This window comes from Tympanuchus pallidicinctus, unplaced genomic scaffold (genome assembly GCF_026119805.1).
Source record: "Tympanuchus pallidicinctus isolate F22 unplaced genomic scaffold, pur_lepc_1.0 scaffold28, whole genome shotgun sequence".
Lineage (NCBI taxonomy): Eukaryota > Metazoa > Chordata > Aves > Galliformes > Phasianidae > Tympanuchus > Tympanuchus pallidicinctus.
In genome coordinates, this window is record NW_026294745.1 from 621,366 (window position 1) to 642,019 (window position 20,654).

The window sequence follows — 20,654 nt, forward strand, 5'->3', positions numbered from 1 at the left end:
GAACTAAGCTCTAAGGAATGCTTCATCTCATGCTGCTCAGTGCTGCAGGGAGCCAATACAGCCCATCCACCTGAACACACAGCCAGACCCTGCCCAGAGCACAGTACTGTCAGATGGAGGAGCTACCAGGCTGCAGTGCAACTCATGGACTTGGGATGCAAGAAAAGGCAAGAAAAGCTGTCTGCTCCCAAAATATGCCCCTGCTTGAGAGGGGGACTCCAGCACTACTCCAGGTAGGCAATCCAGCTCGGCTCCATACCCCACGTGCACAGTCCCAGCACCTCACTGTGCACAGAACCAGCCCTGACAAGCTCATGCTCACTTCTCGGTGCCGTAGAAGCAGGCATTTTGCAGGCCTGCCTGGCTGTTGCCAGCTTTCTGCCTTCACAGCATCTGCTGTGAGATTTCTTTTTGCCGTTTCTGATGGTGCCATATGCCTCAGTGTCAAAACAATGGTGCTTGCACACTGACTGGGAGCCCTGGGCCATGCTCCCACCGAGCCCTCGCCCCAGCTGAGCCCCAGAGCCCACGGGGCTGCCCCAAGCACTGCGGGGAAGCAGGACCAGCAGCCATGGCTCTGTGTGATATGAAGGGCCCCACAAGCACCTGCTTACACTGAGGACAACAAACCCCCCTTAAGGGCTGTCACAGCACCCTGCAAGACCACATAGCATTTCTCCAAACATAGTCTAGAAATCCTGCTCCAAGGAACCCTGCCAGGTCCCTTCCAGGCTCAGAGCTGGTCACAGCCACATAGGCAGTGCCCAGGGAGCCTGGCTCAGAGCACATCTGCCAGGAACCAGCCTGAAAAAAGGGATCCCCAAGCACCCAGCAGCCTCCATGCCCACTCCACAGCCTGCTGGCAGAGGAGCTGCTCCAAAGCTCTGCTCCCACTCTGCTGTGCACTCCACACATTACACCCCTGTGGTTTCCCTACTCCTGGGGAAAGGAAGAAGAGCCATCCAATCGTCATACCAGGTTTATTTTTTCCTCTTTCCTTTGCATTGCTTATACAAGAGATGTACCAAGGTCTCCACAGCAGCAAGTCTTCTATAGAAAAAATAGTCATTAATCTCCCGTGGCAAAGCCATCCCTGTCCTACAAAGGACACCTGCACAGAACACAGCAGTGCGGGCAGGGAATGGTTCTCAGCCTTCTGCTCGGCTGAAATCGTATTAAAGACTCTCAGTTGTACAGGAGTCAGCTACTCAAAAGAAATATTGTTGCTGCACACACGGTCACCAGGGTGCTTACTACACAATCACGTTTTATCTGCTAGCTACAAAATTGGATGTACTGTCTGGTAGTGCAATATTTCCAGGCTGGGAGGGACCTGGCTAAGATCACATTGAGATCTTTTCTAGGAATTGTACTCCTGAGGAACAAAGGGAAAAAAGAGGAGCGAAGATTTTACTTCATTGTGTTCAAAGCCTTTCACACAACCATCACTGCCTTCCTTGAGAATCCTAGAGAAAGGGATCTGGTGTTACCCTTTAATTAGGGATGGTACAACTCAGAGCCTAAGCCTCTCAGCCACACAGTTGACAGCCTAACACTGAAATGCTCTTTAAGGAAAGAAACAGAAACAACGTAAGAACAACCCCAAACAATTTTTACCATCATCTTTATCTTCTTTGGACTTAGTCCAGCATCTTGAATTCTCGGAATGCAGACATTTGTGTCCTCGCTAACATTTCCAATCAGTCCTGCTTTCTATTACTGAGATGATTAAGAAAAAGGACTCAATGCTGCTTTCCAGATGCATTTCCAGGCACCTCAATTTTCCATTTTCTCTGAAAATCAGTTAATGCCATATAGAAAGATAAAGCAAAGGGCATTTCTGTACTCTGGGTTGAATGCTGCCATTATTTTCTGGTCTGACATGCAGCACACAGTGGTTAGGGTGGTTAAGAGGGCCTTCCAGAGAGCCCAGGAACCTCTCTCTGTGTTTTGCTGAGCACACCGGAGGAGAGGAAGGTGAAGCTGCAGAGACATGACAGATGAGGCTCTGCATATCAGTAGAAACTCCAGAAAGGCTCCACGCCTTCCCAACACACACACACACACACACACACACACCCCCTCTTTCACAAACAAAACCTGAAAAAGCTGCCTGTTACAGGCAAACATCAGCTTGTAAAAATAAGGCCAGAAAGAGGCAAAGCAACTAAAACAAAGACTTTGGCAACAAAGCAAAAGTGGCTGTTACACAGAGGCCAAGTCTGGGTTCACAACAACGCATCTCCCTAACAAAAGAGACTGCAGACAAAGTGAAACTTCCATCCAAAGTAGTGAAACTTTGCCAGCAGAGGTTTTCAGAGGGCTTTGGGCAGCCTGACACATTCCCCTTCCAGAAAGCACAGGGGGCACCCGTCCCACTGCAACTCTGCTGGGGAGCAAGGGCTACCCAAGCCATGTGCCAGCTTCCAGCTAAATAAAATTAAACCTTTTCTGCTCCCAAACAAATTCCAACAACCCCTTTTGTCCAAATCACAGCTCTAGCAAGAGCTTGGCAGAGGCACAGCTGGCTCAGCACCCTGACCTCCATGCCTGCTGCTTGAGCTCTTAACCTACAGTGCTCCAAAGCCTTCCTGAGAATGGCAGGGTCCATCTGCTTGCATTTAACCTGCTGCTTCTCGAGTCTGGGCTAGTGGTTCATTCTCTGAGACAAACGCAAGGGCCTTACATGGAGTAAGGGCATCAGAAAGCCCTCACGCATTACCTGACCTGAGTAACGAGTGCCTGTTTGCAGCACATCCAGCACTGCAGCTTTGTGCTTGTCTCCTTGTGGGCTCGGTCCCATTTCTGCCTTTGTGCAGCTTTTCACTGATCGGCTTCCACCCAGTAAGAAGCCAGACCATCTCCTGGGAAAGGAAAAAGAAATATTCCTGCAGAGGCAGCCGCCTGCTGAGGGTATGACGGTCACTAATCTGACTGGCACTTTTAAGTGTTCCTTTTATGCTCCCCCGGGGTTTGCTTTTAAAGATGATTTACGTGGGTGTCAAGTGAAGAGTATTGGATCAGGCCCATCGCCTCCCTCATCCTGGAGGAGTGCCCAAAAAGAGCCAGCCCTGTCTAGCCCCGAAGCTCTTCCCTGTAAACCTCTACCATCAGCTGCATCTCTCCAGCCCTCGAGCGAGCAGTCAGCTCCCACGGAGCCGATGCGCTCTGTGTGCGAAGGCCTCCACCTCCAGCAGCAGCCAGCAGCCCTCAGAGCCCCTGTTGTGGAGTCCAGCTCACGGCAACTAGGATAACTCGAAGCCAGTGTTCATGCTGATGGCGTAGCGCAGCTTCTCCCGCAGAATGCTCTTCTTGCTGTAGTTGGGAAGCTTGAGGAGGTTGAAACACGTGGAGGAGGTTGGGAGACGCCCGCCTGGCTCTTTCTTGCGGATGGTGAAGAAGCCCCGCAGCACACTGCCCAGCGTGTCACCGGTGTCCTGAACAGGGCAGAAATGCTGAGCTCGTTTTGCATATATATGAAGCAAGGAGGTGCTAACAGAGCTGGGAATAGGGAGAACCAGATCCTAAAACCCTGTCCCCCTCAGCTGCTAGCAGTGAACTGCTTTTAACTCCGAGTGCCATTACACAAGCAGGGGGCACCGTGGAACAGGATCAGAAGCATGAGGAGGTCATGTGCGAGGAGAAAGCACAACTTTGCAAATAAGCATGAAGAGCCCAGCTGCTGCTGAGTTGGGAAGGAGGGAGGTACAGCCATATGCATTCTGTTAGTGGAAGGCCGTTTTCACCTTCATTTGTAGAATACACATCTTTATAGTTTAGTTTCCTGGTTGGATAGAGATGAGGAGGCCGGGCAGGGAAAGAGGCCTGCCAGAAGCGTGGCAAAGAATGCGTGAAACACGAGCCAGCAGGCTGCCTACCTGGTCGTCAGAGACTTCCACACAACGGATGGAAAATGGAGGCTTGAGGTAGGCAAAGCCCAGAAGTGGAGGCCTAGAGCAGCTGGTAACAAACTGAAAAAGTGATGGACAGTGAAAGACAGCAGCAGTGAGAGCAGCCTGGCTGTAACAGACATGTGGCTAATGCAGTCACAGCAAACAGCTGCTTAGACTGGCATCTGAGCACCCCACCATACAATACTGATGAGCTTTGTGCTCAGCTCTTCTAGCCTTTGAGAACTGCCATCCATGCAGCGCTATTCATGTTAACAAAAGAGCACTTATAGAACTCTGCTTCCAGAGCACCCCCACCAGGGGAGCAGGGTGTCGCTTTTAAGGCACTCAGCATTCTGATATTCCTTCTATTAGGGCAGAAAAAACGGGTAACAGGAGGAGAACAGCACCGACTCAACTACCCTGAATTCCAGGTTGGGCTGAAGAGACTGCACTTACCTTCAGAAACATGGCTCTCTCCTCAGGGCTGAAGTCATTGGCTAGGATGTCCCACAACCAGATAATGACCCGATGACTCCCATGGAAGCCCCCATAGTACACTGTGTGTTTTCTGGGGAGAAAAAGGTTGTGACAGGTTTGCATCCCACTGCAGCAGCAGGGTCACAGATGCCAGCACACAAGTGCTGGAAGGATCAGTACTGCTACCATGAGTCAGGGTTCACTGCTCTAGCAAACGCTGTCAGCACAGAGCCCCACAAATGCTTCCTGGGTGCTTGAGCAGAGGAAAGGACAGAAATTCTGCTCTCGGGAACCACTGCATGCCAGTGGAGAAAAGGACCTTTTGCATTCATTAATACTTTGTCCAGATTAGCTTTAAGGAACTTAGTATTCATTCCATTTCCTTCCATCTGCTCGTAATTCCCATTAGGACAAACAGCTGGGAACGGGTCGGTCTCCTGCAAGCCTCCAAATGACCACACAGTAACACAGCTCGATTTGCTGACTCGGTTGGTCACTTACTTCAAGTCCTCGAGGTCAATCTCAGCGTTGTCACCAGAGATCAGTCGCTGCAGCTCTGGTGCAGAGAACATACGAATCCACTCAGGCTTAATGATCGACCTGAATCCGCTGATGAGCGCTGCTGTCTGACTCTTGATCTGTGTGTGCATCCGGAAGTGAGCCATCAGATGGATGTAGCTGATCCTGTGTGCGAGAGGGAAGGTGGCAGCCAAAGAGCCAGAGCAGCGAGAGATCCACCTCAGACTATGAGATATTTTGCTATGATGAAAATACAGGCCTTTTTTTTCAGTACCTTAAGACTGACAGATCATGCACTGCAGAGCCCTCACTGCGCTGGGATTAACACACTAAGAACTGAGGAGATTTTTTACCTTCAGCTCAGTAGTGCAGAAGAAGAGGAGCGCTGTTTATTAAAAGGAGGCACCCGACTTCCTCTGCTTACCACCAGCCAAAACAAGAGAGCTTGCTGCTCATCAGCTCCAAGGCACATTCACATTGTCTGTGTTTTCAGCAAGGTAACCTCACTGTCATTGAGAGAAAGAACTTTCTCCTGGATTGCTTCCATTTTATAGTACTTGTGCTCCCTCCCAGCTATCAATTTGTGCATTCATCCGCACAAAAGCTTCAAAGTTTCTGCTGTAAGAGAGCACAGCATCACACAGGACTTTCAACTTCCTCCCTGAGCTGACTCCTGACAAGTCACAGAAAGATCCTTTCAGATGCAAACTCCTCAGTAAGAGCTCAAGAGGGAAAAACAGTGGGCACATCTGATTGCAAAGCACACTAACAAAGATGAATCTTCAGGTAGGATCCAGCTTTCATTTACCATTAAAGAGAACAAACCCCAGATTACCAGCTCTAACACACATCTGCATACCAGGTATTTTACCTTGCATTTATGACCACTGAAGGGTATAGCTAAGGAAAAAAAAATACGAAGGGAACAGAAAGGTGGGTTTGGTTTTCAGGCTCTGGAGTTGACATTTATGATAACTATCTAAAAGCTGGTTATCTGTGAAAATAGCTACAGGGCTCCGTGTCTCCTCTGATTTCCTGTGTCTAAAGTACGACTGTCGACTGCATTTGAATTCACCACTGTCTCTTCTGAAGAACAGTGCTTTATACAACTGCCACATGTTATCATTTTGAGAAGATCTGTCTGCTCCAAGGTGTCTTTGAGCATCTGTGCCCTCTGTGTTCACGACTGTGTGCCTGAATTGCTTTGAATCCATCTGTCTGCATCTATCACCATCATTAAATCCTGCAGAATCTCACAGACTGTGTGCCTTTGACCTCAGAAACACTGTTGCAAGAAGTAAATTGTCAATTTCTATTTTGCAAATCGAATTTAATACAATTTCTGCCGATGAACTGTAACCAGTAAATTCTATTAAGATATTTATGGGCTCCTTCTACTCTAATCTATCTCAATTCATTCCAGATGCAAGCCCAAGGAACTAGAATAAAGTATTTTGCAGTGGTGACCTTAAAAATCTAATTGCTGTACTTACTTATTTTCATTGGTAACGGGAATGGTCTTCCCTCCAGGAACAAGTTCATGGCAAACAAGCTGAGGGAAGAAATGATTGTATTGCTAATTACTGCCTGGAACCACAATGGAAAGAAATGTCACGCTAAGCTGTTGCCTTCCCATAAAACATTTATTTTTACAATAAAACAGTAGGATTTAAAATTTAAGTAATAATCCCACTTCTGCCTCAAACCAGTTTCGCTTAACTGTTAACATAGCAACTGAACTGTAGGGAACTCCCCAGCTCTCCCACCAGCAGCGCCAGCACATCTCTGAGGAAGGCCTCATCTCCTCTGCTCCATCACTGCTGAACCACATGCAAATCAATTCAAAGAGCCCTGGGGGGCTGTCACCATCCCACAGTCCAGACACTGGACAGCCTCAGAGCCTTCACAAAGCTTGTTCTAACAGCCCAACCCAGAGCTATCTGCTCCACAGGTCTTACCTGGGGCTGCTGAGTGACAGAGCTCCCTGGAGTTCACTGTCCTTCCAGATGGGCACTCACAACACGGAGCAGAGCACACTTGGAAAGCGAGATGGCAAGGAAGGACCTCCATCCTGCCTGGTGCTCAAATGCCCCAGACTGGCACTCCATGACTTACTGCTCTCTGAGCTACCTTAGCTCTAGTAGTGCTCTTCTCATTGAATTCACAGACAGCAAAGGCAACTTATTCTTACCTACCCATGTCTTCCAGCTATGAACCCACAGCATCACTACTACAGCACCAGTGGCTGAGAAGAACTTCACAGGATCCAGTGCACAAGTGCAACCACATATCAAACCTTCACATGGAGGTCTACAGACTTTTCTTTTCAAGGCCAAGTGCCTTACTGTCAAACTTCAAGTTTCCATCACAGAAACTGTTACATTAAAAAGATTTCCTTGCTACTCACACAGATTCTTTTTAAGAGAAAAGAAAACACATTGTATAGGAAAAACACAAAATGTTTTTCAACTAAAAAGTAAAAATCTTCACACTAGAAAAAATTAAGGGCCAGAGGGTAAACTTTTTCAATAAAAAAAAAAGCTATTCTCTGCCCACAGATAAATATTGAATGAAGCCACAGAATCCTACAGCTGAGTTCAGACAAGCTCTGAATTGGAGCCAACCTTTGAGCACAGCCATTTTTTTTTGAGAAAGGAAGAGCTGAGCTGTGTCCTACCTGCAGTCAAACAAGGCCATTTATCAGTCAACCTCCTCAAAATCCTTGGTTAGATGAGGCCAAATAAAGTATCCATATTACATATCCAGAATCACAGAGTGAAAAGCGCTCAGTGAAGCACAAGTTTGGGCAGAAAGCTCATTAGAGAGAATGGATGCCTTCTGCTGGCCACACAGCCTGAAGGTGAGTCTCTCTGCCCTATGGACACTGAGAAAAGATAGGATACTTCTGCTCAGGAGTCAAACCTAGTTCTGCTGCTAACTGCTCGCATTCACAATCTGCCAATTCCATCATCAGAAGCTTTTCAACAGCAGCGGGCAGTGATCAGTCCTCAGGATTGCTTTCAACACTACCAGAACACTGGTAACAGCAGCCAGAAGTGAGGGAGATGGTCCCACAGGGAGCAGCTAGGATCTAACAAAGAGGGACTGCCTGAGCCAGGACCCTGAACTCAGAATATCATTACCCAGAACTCTGCTAATCAACAGCTGGCACAGGAGCTGAGATAAGGTCCAAAAGTCATTGAATAAAAGCCTACCTGACCCATCACATCTTCGTCGTAGGACAGCGTTAAGCCCAAGTCACTGATATCACCATCGTAACGCTACGGGAACAAAAAAGGCAAAGGAGTTGGTGTTAAGCAGCAGGAACAGCAGCTCCTCATTTCTGTATCACTCTCTCATTAAGTGAACCCCACAAGACACCAGGCACAGAAGCATAATGCATACATGACTTGCTCAAAGTTATGGAGAGACTGTACAAGAGCTGGGGCTAAACCTCTGGAAATGGAGATCAATAATTCCTAGTTTACACCTTCAGACTCCTTTTTATCCCTGCTTGCCTTGGTAAAAAAAACAGGACAGCTGCATGTTATATTGCTTCAGAACCAGCAAGTATCTCCACTGCTCTATTACTTTTGGGATGTTTTTCAAATATCCTAAAGGCATTTGCAAGTCTAGCAGCAGCCAGTGATAAGGGAGTTGAACAGAAGAAGTAGTAATGCTCAAACCTTAATTGAAGTGAGATTTTTATAGAACTCAGAGTCCAAGGAGGGAAGTTCATCTACAGAGCTGTAGAAGACACTGTGGTGGTGTCCAAGGAGCTGACTCAAGAAGAAGGAAGCAAATGGTACATCCACAACTATTCCCTGCAGACAATAAATACATGCAGAGGTCACGCTGCGTGCTGACTATGTGTGATGTCTTTGGTTTAGCACTGTGCTAACGATAAACATATCCTAGCACAGCACTTTTGGCTTACCTCATATACAGCCTTTCCAAGCATCTTCCCCACAAACTCAAAGAGCTGCAGGTAGTTCTCATGAATATAGGATGTTGGGGATGGATACAGCCTCTCATCACCACTGGTTGTCTGCACACAGAGATAACAGCCCAGTGAGCCAGCCTGCTTCTGCCTGCAGCTGGTCATCACAGTCAGCATCTGCAGCCCCACACTGTACCTTGAACAAGTTGAGTGCAGGGTCAAACACTTTCTTTATTATCTCTTCCAGAAACTCTTTGAAGACACCATCCTGATCAATACCAGCCTCATCGACACCCAGATCATTCACAAACTTCACTCTGATCACTCCCTTCATGGCGTTCTGGGAAAGCTGCCGTAGCTGTTCATATCCATCCTAAACAGACCAGAAAGCCCCAGGACAAACGTGTGGGAAGACATGTGAAACACTCACGCAGACATGCAGACACAGGAGATAGAGATACACCACAAAAATCTCCATGTTTATCATTGAGTTTTGGTGTCCAAAAAGACTGGCATTTTTCCTAGTCAAAACTCCAAGCCTTAGTCTGAACTGAATTAAGATCCAGCAAGTTTCTGTGTTGTCAACTCATTAAGAAAAGGCAGGCAGAATTGCATGGGGAGTCCCACAGGGTCTCCCTGAGAGAAGATAAACATATTCACACCCCCTTTTGTCAGGCCAAATTACTGCCTTGTTAGTTGCAAGGCGTATCACTCACCTCCAACATTCGTGAGCGGCGGATAGTGATGTGTGTGACATGAGGTGATGCAGAGCTGGTTTCAACCAACCCAAGCTTCTCCTTCTCCTTTGTAACCATGTTTCGGAAAAGCAGCACCCTCTTAGAAAGAAAATAAAGATAAGCCTTCATCCACAGGGATCCTACTCAGCCTCCAATGCAGCAGGGCTTTCAGATGTTCCTAATATATGGTAGGATCTGGCTCTTGGTTGTCCATTCCCAGGTAGACCCAATGCTGCTAAGTCACTAACTCACTACAAACAGGAAGATCTGCCTCCTCATTCCCCATGGAGGCAGATAAAGACCTTAATTTAATTAATATTTCATTCACAAGCTCCACTTCACAAAATGCCCAGGACATGCGTCCCTTCTGTCCAAGGCCACCATCTTCTCAGCCTCCACCCTTTCCCCCATCCCACTCACATTCTTGTGGGGAATGACATGTGGGATGTACTGCAGGAGCAGCTGAGCTCGTTTCTTGTCCTTGTCCAGCTCCTGGAAGAGCACGCTGGGTTTGAGGTCCCTTACAAGAAAAGGAACAGACTTAAGAGATCCCAGGGAAGCGCCCAGGTGTTGTAAACAGCTGGGGGTAGAACAAAGAGGAAGCCTGTAATGATTTCAAATGTGACTGAAGTACTCAGGCATACACATCTAGGAAGGCTAGAGGTATGCAGGCTGTTAGGTACTCAGCCACTTTTCAAAGCACCAGCTTCCACAAGTGGCAGCTAATCACTAAGAGAAGCACCTCTGCAGAGTATTTAAGCCACAGAGAAAGGGCATTCTTAAATGCAATCAATTCAGGAAGTATTTCTGACTCAGTCTCAGGTGCAACATGACATGCACCCAATGCAAAGGAAAGGATCCCAAACCAAACTCCCAAAGGGAAGCTGACACCCTGGGGCAAACACACAGCTGCACAAGACCCCTTCTGTGAGCTGGGACACTTACTTCCGTAGCCAGTGGTCCTCAGGAGCAAAACGCCTGCGGCAGTCCCTTTCATACAAGACCATGAGCCAGCCATGGACAGAGTGGAAGAGCTCCAGCGTCTCCCCCCTGGCATTCTCTGAACAAAAGGAAGAAAGCAGCAATGGCCAGGCACCCTAAGTAACAGGAGTGTCCAAAGGCAACATGTTGATCATCTCCCCCTCACTAACAGGAGAGCATTTCTTCTAACCTCCGCTGCATTCAGAGGAAAGTAAGATTTTTGTGCCTCCCAAAAGACTTCTTTGATCAAATTATATCCACAAGCAGATTGACACTACGTATTTTCAGAAACTCTAGCAAGATGACAAAAGCCAATATGGCCATCGTGCCTGGTAAACAAATTCTCTTTTCTAATAGATGAGTGCATTGTATTTGGTGCCAAGCATGACAGCAGCATCCGCACACCAAAACACTGGGAGATGTCCTTGAGCCACATAACGTCATGCTTCTGTGCAGAGTAATTAGCAGAAGCTTCCAATTCCAAAATTAATGCTGCATATTGTTCTATTAGCATCTTCAACTTGAGCTACTGAAAGCACTTACCCACAATTCCATCCCAGATCATCTTAAACACAAAAGAATTCAGAAAAGATGAGATGGTAACAAGCTCTTCCAGCTTGAATGAAATCTGCTCTTCATAGACTTCTATGTCATCAAGAATCCTATCAGAGAAAACAAATGCAAATGTACAAGTGTTGATTTAATTCCCTTTTGAAATTTTCATAAAGGCACATTATCCTTTAGCAGCAGCTTATTTCTGTGATGACTGACACCCATGAGAATCTGAAGGCACAAACAACTAATCCTCGTTTATTGACTTTGATTGACATCTGACTGTAACATTAGACAGCAGGAAAGGTCTGAGATACAAGCACAGGCAGTATTCCACAGTTAAAAGGAACTGTGGGCTAGTCCCAAAGAGAGCTTTTTCCAACATCAAAACAGTCTCTACTGACCAGCAAGGGCAGTTTTCCACACTTTTTCCCCACTCTTTGTGCTGCACAAGCCAATGAGCAAGACAGCAACAGAGCTGCAAACAGAAGCACGTAAGCTGCCAAGCGTTCTTGCAGCAGCACTGTATCACCATCCTTCAAAGATATCTACACCAAGATTGATGCAATTGCTGCCCATAAGCTGTAGGAGGAACATTTCTCCCCCCCTTGCTTTTTCCATAGTCTTTTGCTGTCCCTTCAGGCAGCTGTATGCTCCTGAAGCAGCAAAAGGCTGATGGGGGAAGTCCTTCTGAACATAATCCTTCCTCAGGATTACATTCAAGAAGCCTCCTGCTTTACACTACCTTGTTATCTTTATGCAAAGACAGCAATACCTTATTTATTCCTCTTGAAACCTAAGGAACACGAGAGTTTTACATTACAGATACAGAGAGCACCCTTTGCTTGCTACCTACGTGATAAGGTGGCGGGAGCAGTCGCAGAAGAGCATCAACATGGCCAGCAGCCTCTTGGATTCTTCTGTGTCATTATTCAGGCATTCCAAGAAGAGCTTCAACCCGCCCTGAGGACCCAGCTCACAGATAAAAGCCCATAATTTGGGCAACAGATCATCCAAGTAAGTGAGGCCTAGCAATGAAAAAATACAAAGTGCACTCGGTAAAGCTTTTCCTGCCTGCTTATTCATGCAGGCTCAAAGAGGAAAACAGAGCTTGGTGCTGATAGACCCTTTTGCAAAGTAATCCTTTACTTGAAGGGAACACAGGCATCACACTGGGCTCCAAAGCCCACCTGCATTAGGAGACACCAGGAAAGCAGAAAGACTCTCTTAACAAGGTATGAACTGCTCGCATCTCTGTAACCCTTTCCCACTCTGGACTCCTCTGCCATAGGCACTAGACCAAAGGAGCATTTACCTGATCTCCAGATAGATGAAGGGGAAGGTAATTTGTTCCTGAAAATGTATGAAAACATTCAATGTTTCCACCACAAAGATTAATACTGTGAAGCTTAAGACTGACTTAGTTTTAAACTTGATATGGAATAAGCAAAGTTTCATTACAGGAAAACGTGCCTCAGTTTGTATTCTGGAGAGCTAATGCTTGATAAAGAACATCATTGATCAGGTGTATGATTCAGGATGGAGCAAGCCTTCCATCCAACCAGACACTAAACTGTTGGTAGCTGTATTACTGACAACAAGTCAACAGAATTTAATAAGAAAATGCTACTTTTTCCTCCATTTTTTACATGATTTGAAAAGCACAGATGTGCCCTGACCTGTGAGTATCTGCAGGCGTATCTGGGTGAGCGTTGTGAGCGTGGTCTGGTACAGGACACAGATACTGCACACCTTCTGCACTTCAGCAGAGTCCACTCGCTTGCCCCCAACAGGCTTCAGGATGTTGCGCACGGATGCAGACTTCTGAAAAGCTCTCTTGAAAAGATCTGGTGATGGAAGAACATGAAACAGTGGCTCAGGACACAGGAGTTACTCCAAACCATTTCTTATCCTTAGCAGTTTTGTAACCCTGCAATGGAGGGTTTTAGCAAACTGGGTCACCAATGGACAGTAGGTTTGGGGGGATTTTTCTTACAGCGTGTTGTACAGCTGCTAATAATGCAGAAGAATGTTTCAGTGGGGCATTACCCTTGAGTCTGAAACCTTACCAAATCTGCAGGAACTAATGAGCCACAGAATCTAGTGCTATGGCTAGCAGCTGGAAAATTGCTAGGTTACAGCTGTCTTATTCTCAATACTCTTCTACAGGATCACCATGCAACACAAGCCTCCAGGCCAGCTTCACCTTGCTTTTCACCTGGGAAGCTGGCCTCCCCCATCTTGCCTTGGGAAGCACTAAGCAATGCAGTAAGCACTTTAGCTACTTGCAAAACAATGAGAAAAAACTGCTGAAATAAGCACATATTTTCACAGCATCAAAGTAAGGGACTTGCCCCAGGTCACAGAGCACCGCGAGCAGGAATTACAAATAACAGAGATCACATCCCCACCTAAGCAGCAGCAGCTGCTGCAAGTAATTACTCAAAGCTTTTAGCTAAGTGGAAAAGCCCAACTCCTGTGAGACTGGGAGACAGAAACACACACACAAATGTAGACACAAAAGCAACCCTGCAGAACTGACTCTTCATAGGGAGGCTGTTCTGAGGGGAAACTGGCTGTGTTGGCAGCTGAGCTATTTCCTGATTCTCTAGCAATTTCTTGCTGAGCACATCACTGAAGAGGATGCGGATCATATGGACTCCCCAGAGATGCTGCAGTTGCTTTGTCAGCAGAGGCATGGACTCATTCAATCTAAAAGAAAAGTCGGAGAGACATCTTAGAAGGCAGGCTGGAATAAAACACCATTGATATGCTGATACATTTAGCTTGCAGTCAAAATGGAGCATGCACCCACACTGCAGTTGGTCCTCACTGGGGGGAAAGGAAAAGAAAAGAACAAAATATTTGAGAGAACAAAAGATACTTAAGTCCTAAATCAAGTGTGCCAGCACAGCCACTGTTACCAGTCTGACAATACTGATTGAACTTCCTCATGTAACAGTTTGTATATGAATGGAGCAGTTTAAGTTGTGCAGATATATCCTGAAGTGTCTGATAAATTATTCTGAGTAGAATTACAGTGCTTATCTCAAAGCTCAAAACACTCTGCAGCTTAAAAAAAAAACAACACATTGTAGTAATAACAAAATACATGGAGAAGCTTAATCATCTGTCACCATCAAGTCCTCCTCTCTTACCCATAATCCACAGTCTGTGAAAACCAGCCCAGAACAGGATGCCAGTGGGTCAGATTGGATTTCTTTTGTGAAACATACTTCTGGCAGTAGGAGAGCATGTGAATGAGCACTCCCACAAAATGAGCTGTCTCGTCCTCAAGCACTTTATCATTCAAGGAGCCCAAGTACACAAGATTACCTGGCAGAACAACCAGTAAAGCAAGGCTTAGAAGAGGAACAGATACTGCAGGACAGAGGTGACAGACGAAAGAGACAAAATGAACACACAACTATTTTCAAGACCATAAGAGGAGTACTGTGAGAAATGACTGGAGGCTACCCTGCAGGAAGCCATTTCCATCACGTCAGCCATGAAGGCAGGATGTCACTTTGGCACCCTCCTGCAGCCTTCTCATCTGTATCCTACCAAAACCTTCTACAAACTACTATAAGCTCCAGCTATGGGGATTCTTGAGTTCCAACTGTTCCTGAAACGGATACTTAAATATTTCAGCAGCACATCTATTTAGGGAAATTAGATTCAGATCTGCTGCACTACAGGACTTCCTTGGAATCCAGGTGAAAAGTGGAGATGATACTTCACAATAATCTTTCACATGTATACAAGATGACATGCAAACAAGATCAGGACTCTGACCCTTGCTCCATTTGTAAGGGCCTCCTAATATCCTTAATGTTAAATCATACTTGCAATATTCTAAAATAATTTTCAATTATCATTTAGAAACTACCTAAGGATAAAAACGGTGATCTTGAGGCAGCTCTGATCTGTGGAGAATGAAGATTTGGCTCAAGACTCTCTTCAAAGCACAAAATGAAGTCTTACAAGCTCTTACCCAACAAGCAAAGAGTGTGACTTCCTTCCAGGCACACGCAGACATCCCGACACTGCGCTTCACGGCTCAGGAATGTGATGAATTTGCGGAAAAGATCATGAGATTCCATCACTGCCAGGCGCTGAAATACAAAATCTAACTCTGAGTGAGGCTGGCCATAACCATACAGAGCAACCACCCCTTATCTGCCACCAGTAATCTGGATTTTCTTTCTAGATCAGCAAGTTAAAACTGTTGGAGAGTAAGAAATTAAAAGCCTGGCAGTTGAAGGCAGATGTTCAGTTGTCTGTCTGCAAGGGCACAGAATGCCCATCTCACACAAAACTGGCTTGCACCAAGGGGAGCTAACATGAAATCAGATTAAGTGGACAGCCTGCTAGTTACATCACAGAACCTCTGCCATGCAACAGACTGATTTCTGTTTAGTCCCCTCCCACAGTTACAGAAATGGAAGATTAGAAACATACAAAGTGTGTAGTACACAGATCTTCACTTGTATTTCATTTATTTGAGGGCAGTTCAGTCCAACACCTCACTGGTGTTACTGACTTCTGTGGTATTTAGAAACCCTGAGCATCAGGAGGGTGGAAGGATCAAGCACTTCCAGAACACAGATGAAATAGGGAGAGAAATGCCAGTATTGTTTTAAAAGCTGATCAAGCAGAACGACAAGTGCTGCTGTGTGACATTCAGTGCATAGTTGGTACTATTATCTCACTCACCTCAGGTGTTAGAGTAGCAAGGTGAGTCATTATAGCAGGAACAGACATGACATGGATCAGAAAGGACCTCAGCAGATTGTCTGAAAACTGTGCAGCAACAACAGGGCTACAGAGAAAAATACTTCAGTGCAAGAAACTCGATGGAGCAAAGTAAGAAGCAGCCTTTCTAACTGAGTCACTCAGGGCTGGCTGCTGATTCTACTCTCATCAAGAAACACAACTGGAAAAAGAAAATTCACTTATTTCTGTTACCCCAGCAAGTTCACAAAATTGATCATGACACAATAGAATGTAAGTCAAACAGTCCCCAGCATGAGGTATTTTTTGCACAGCACATCCATACCACCCAGAGAGTTATAAATGTTATGCAGTATACCTCTCAAGTTTCCCATTTCCCTACTGCCATGATGATAGTAATTAAATAATGTTTTCCTTAGGCAGAAGTTAAGTAACATATCTAAGAGCATCCACTGCTTCTCCACTGAACATCACAAATTCATAAGCAGTGACAGCTATAGAAGGGAACAGGGACAGATGAATCACTGAAGTCTTAAAGAATGCCTGTTACAAGCTGCAGACTGCTAAAGTGAAAAGACATGAGCTCTTCAGGGACAAGGTCAGAGCTGCAGCACGCTCTTCTTCAGAACAGACTGAACCACCACCAGAAAAACCTGCATTTGGTTCTTGTTTCAGGGGCAAACTTTGCTCCTACAAATTGAGGAACAGGTACACAGGCATCAGCAGTTCATTGTGAAGAGTCACAACTACACTCATCCAGAGAGCTCCATTCCCCTCTGACACTGCAACAGAGAAACACATCCCATACTCTGATCTGGAACTGCACTCAAGTCTAGGCTTACACTAACATTTACTGTTCACTTAATAGCACTTCAACCTGAAAAATGATAACAGTTACGTGAACTATTTGCCCAAAGCTGCTCTTTCATCAGGACAATACCCTCACAGGCACAAAGACATGGAGAGAGACAGGACTTCCAAAGCTCTATGAAGAGAATTTTGGCTGTGTCTCACCCCAAGCAGCTCAGGCTGCCTTACCGCAATGCAAGAGAGAAGATGGCAGTTAAAGAGCCTTTGGACAGGGATGGTCTGGATCTTGCCAAGCCATTGGTTAGCAAAATCTGAAATAAAACAAACATTAAAGCCTGCAGAATTCAGAAAAAGATTGTAACTGTTCTTGAAAGACTGTGTTCACCTTCAAAGCAGAGCAAGAACACACAAAGACCTAGAAACCAGTTATTCCCAGTTGTTGGGCAGAACTAGAAGAGCTTTTGGTTTATGATGGCATATGGAGGAACTTGACTCAAATTAGATTGTCTTCTGTTCTTGCTTCTCCAGAACTGTACTCAGAGGGTTCCCAGGCTTTTCAGAATTAACAGGCAAGGTTCATAGCTGCTTAGTAACATCATCCTCATTTTAAAAGATAATTAAAAGGACATCAGTTCCTTTCCCCAGTAGAACAGTAAGCAAACCAAATTCATACAGCAAATCAGCAGCAAAGTTTGCAAAAAGAGCAGTTGAGAGCCCTTGCTCTTTATGAATAAACTCCCTCTACATCTCATTATGAGATGATTAAGTAGCATTTAGATTCAGCAGTGGAGACAAACAGAACACCTCCTTTTGTGTATCTCCTTGTGTCTTTGGTATCCTTACTGCTCTGGAGAAAAATACAACCACACAGCAATCAGCAGAGCTCACATCCAGCCTCTCCCCTACACAGCATCACACAGAGATCATAAAAGCTTCTTCAGAACAAGGACTGCAGAACAAAACTGGGGCTTGCTTGCAGTAAATGGGAGACATAGTTGTACCAGCCTGAGACTGACCTGCAGCACGGAATAAAATCCCTTCTGATTTAGATGTCCCATGATGTTAGCACAGATGTGGTTCATGGCAGGACGCAGGGTTTCACCTTCCAGGTTAAAACAGTGACATTATTAAAGCAATATCACAGCTGCACTGCTTATTCTCTTACAAGCTACAAAGTGATTTATCAGCTGTTCTTGCACCAATTGCTTTCCCCTATCTGAAAGGCAACCATTTTAGCAGTATTTTACATCAAATCTCAGTAAAACACTTAAGCTACAAGAGTCATCTTTCCTCACTATACTTATCTACCTTATCTAGGTATTCCTGCAAACACACAAAGTATGCATTCCTATATCCTCTCAATACTACTGGAGTGAGACACCCCCAGATCTGTGCCTTTACTGAACTGGATGCACCAACCTTTTCCCCGAAGGATCTTCCAGGTAGAAGTGTCTGTGAAAGTGACAAGCATTGTGAGGTGCAAATTGACCAGTCTAGAGTCCTGTAAGATGTCAGGCTGCAATAACAAACACCGACATAATAAACCTAATTAGCTCTGTGCTAAACTACAGCTTTGTTAGATGCAGGCAAACGAAACAAAATATGAATTACCTTAAGCTGCTTGAGAAATTCACAGCAAAACCACAGAATATCTTTGATCTGTTTGATCCATAGGAGTGTGAGATCCTTGGAGAGTGCCAGTGACACATACCACACCTGAGGAAGGCAGGACACAAAAGGCAGCAGTGATCAGTATTTGATAGCAAGATACATCACCAGGAAGATTTGTAACAAACGATCTCCTCAGGGCCCCACTGAACCCAGCAGTGGAGCCAAGTTATTTCCCTTAGAAAACACTTGGTCAAAGCATTCCAGCCACCACAGAAAGGCACTGTAAAAACATTAGAGGAATTCAGAGGAACCGGTCCAAACATTCACCATGGTGTTCTCAGGAGCTTTTGAAAGCTAAATAATTTAAACAACACCAACCTAAATCTCCACACACAGCTCCCCTCTCCTCCCACCCAAAATCCTGCTGACCTTTGGTTCATTCTCAACATCCATGCTATTAAGAATACAACGGCACAGCTTTTCAAATCTCTGCAAAACAAAAGAAAAGAGGTAACATTAGCTCTAACTACAGTAAGGGCTGTTCTGGAAAAGCACTAGGAACAGCTCGGCAGAGGGAGCTGCATATCAAAACAAACGTCATACACGCATTCCCCACTGACAGTACTGATGCCTCATTCCATGAAAGCTCATCTACACATCATGCCAGAGCAATGCAGAAGATCTGCCTGTGTCAGGACAGATCTCTGCTGATTTGCCACAGTGGATGTGCCTGGAGAACTGATTGCAAGGCACTGCTCAATTACTGATGCTGGCAGGGTCAGTAGGAAAATCATCTGTTAACCCGTGCCCTGAGAACAGAACCACTACTGAAAAATTCAAGGGTTCTTCTATTTCAGTCCTATGGGCAGACTTCTCCAAGAAGAGCAGAGATCACATTTCTGAAGCCAAAATATATTGCAGGTACCTACATGGTCACTAGATAATATATTAACATGTTGAATATATTTAGATAGCGTCACTGAAAAAAAATATCAGAGTAGAAACCTTACCTCTTTGTCCTCTTTATGATTAAATACAAACAGCAGCTTCCTAGCAATTCTGAAGACAGAAAGAGCACTTCTTTTACTTGCCCCAGGTTCAGCTGTCCCAAAGAAATCCTCCACTTCTCTCCTAGGAAAGAAAGGAATACAAGCAATGGTTACAAACCCACCTCTCCAGATCAGAGCAAGGCACAGAGAGCAGAACCCCACACACCTGATCTCCTTCTGCAGGTGACAACGGCAGAGGAACCTCCTGACCAGTGCCTGGATCTGCACAGCAGCACGCTCCCTCTCCTTCAGCTCACGTCGCTCCTCGCGGGCCTGCCGTGCTTTGTCCAGGAACTGGGCTTTGGAGGACTGGCTGGCACTGAACATCTTTATGACTGACCAAGAGGTGAATGTAATGGAATGATCCTTGCAGGGAGCACCTGAGGAAGGAGAAGCAAAGAGAAGAAAACACACAAAGGCGATTCAGATGTTAGGACTGCATGCATCTGACATTTAAATGGGGGAGGGAGGGTATTCAACAGCACAGAACCAATGAGGCAAAATGCAGCCTTTGCAAAGGCCGAGTTACCTGGCAATGAGTCTGCAATAGGAAAGCACGGATATCTACATGGACATCATCTGAGTGAACTCTGCACCCTAATGCAGGCATGCAGATTTTAAAAGCTAAGTAAACGAGTGAGCACCAATCAGTGCTCTGTAGTCACTGTGATCTGCTCCTCTCGCTCCAGCTCTCCTTTCCAGCCTGACGCATTCTCTGTAAACAAGAAAGTTAACGTAACTAAGAACAGACCTACAGATCACTATAAAAGGGATGAAGAAACCTCGGAAGGCAAATTCTTGCTGCCGAGCCAGACAAAACGGACAGAACCACCACCACCCCTGCCAGCACCCGAACCTGAGCTCATCTGAGGGAAGCCAAGCGCGTGGCACCCATTGCCCGCAGGCACGAGCTGCCCAGCGGCTCCAGCTCGCGCTGAGGGCGGCTGACGGGCGACTTGCCCCACTTACCTCCCCCCGCACACCCCCAAGAACGCGGCGGAGGGCGATGCGGCCCCGCGGACAGCGGCACCCGGAGCCCCGGGCCAACCCAGAGCAGGGAACGGCCTCACGCAGCCCGGAGCGACCTCCCGAGACTCGGAGCCCGCCGCTGCCGAGCGGGGCCCCGGGCAGCCCGTTAGGCCGAGCCCGGCAGCCCCGTCCGTGCCGCGGCTCCGGCCGGCAACCTGCACCGCTCCTTTACTGTTCCGCTCGCTCCCTCCCTCCTTCCCACGCACCGCTCCGGTTGTGCAGCGGTTCAGCGAGCCCAACCCGCTCCGTTCCCCGCCGCGCCGCCCGCTGGGGCCGCGCCGCTCTCCGGCCTCCTCTCCTCTCGCGGCCCGGCCCCGCCTGA

The 20,654-nt window shown here is 46.4% G+C and overlaps 1 protein-coding gene across 3 annotated transcripts; it reads right to left on the bottom strand.

Moving 5' to 3' along the window:
* Window positions 1-963: 963 nt before the first annotated feature.
* On the bottom strand, window positions 964-20,650 carry UBE3B (ubiquitin protein ligase E3B). 3 transcript variants are annotated; one of them, XM_052691256.1, is made up of 28 exons: window positions 20,539-20,650; window positions 19,833-20,018; window positions 19,470-19,683; window positions 19,265-19,385; window positions 18,684-18,743; window positions 18,255-18,359; window positions 18,063-18,159; window positions 17,660-17,745; window positions 16,872-16,954; window positions 15,816-15,921; window positions 15,094-15,214; window positions 14,258-14,435; window positions 13,642-13,811; window positions 12,779-12,946; window positions 11,956-12,127; window positions 11,091-11,209; window positions 10,512-10,626; window positions 9,987-10,086; window positions 9,546-9,665; window positions 9,026-9,202; window positions 8,827-8,937; window positions 8,576-8,713; window positions 8,105-8,170; window positions 6,383-6,441; window positions 4,872-5,054; window positions 4,350-4,461; window positions 3,879-3,971; window positions 964-3,437 (listed from the first exon to the last, which is right to left on the bottom strand). In XM_052691256.1, exons 3-28 carry the CDS (start codon window positions 19,628-19,630, stop codon window positions 3,246-3,248), a joined length of 3,213 nt encoding a protein of 1,070 aa, XP_052547216.1. In that variant the 5' UTR covers window positions 19,631-19,683; window positions 19,833-20,018; window positions 20,539-20,650; the 3' UTR covers window positions 964-3,245. The 3 variants fall into 3 exon arrangements, with proteins under 3 accessions (XP_052547216.1, XP_052547215.1, XP_052547217.1); XM_052691255.1 differs by lacking the exon at window positions 20,539-20,650 and adding an exon at window positions 20,273-20,461; XM_052691257.1 differs by lacking the exons at window positions 3,879-3,971; window positions 20,539-20,650 and adding an exon at window positions 20,273-20,461.
* Window positions 20,651-20,654: the final 4 nt, after the last annotated feature.

What these genes read in the sequence shown, in the direction of transcription:
- UBE3B (XM_052691256.1), bottom strand. Translation starts at nt 19,630, where the DNA reads ATGTTCAGTGCCAGCCAGTCCTCCAAAGCCCAGTTCCTGGACAAAGCA. An exon ending in ATCATAAAGAGGACAAAGAG is followed by an intron (nt 18,744 to 19,264) that starts GTAAGGTTTCTA and finishes TTTGTTTTGCAG; the next exon opens with AGATTTGAAAAGCTGTGCCG. An exon ending in ATGTCATTCCCCACAAGAAT is followed by an intron (nt 9,666 to 9,986) that starts GTGAGTGGGATG and finishes TTTCTTTCTAAG; the next exon opens with AGGGTGCTGCTTTTCCGAAA.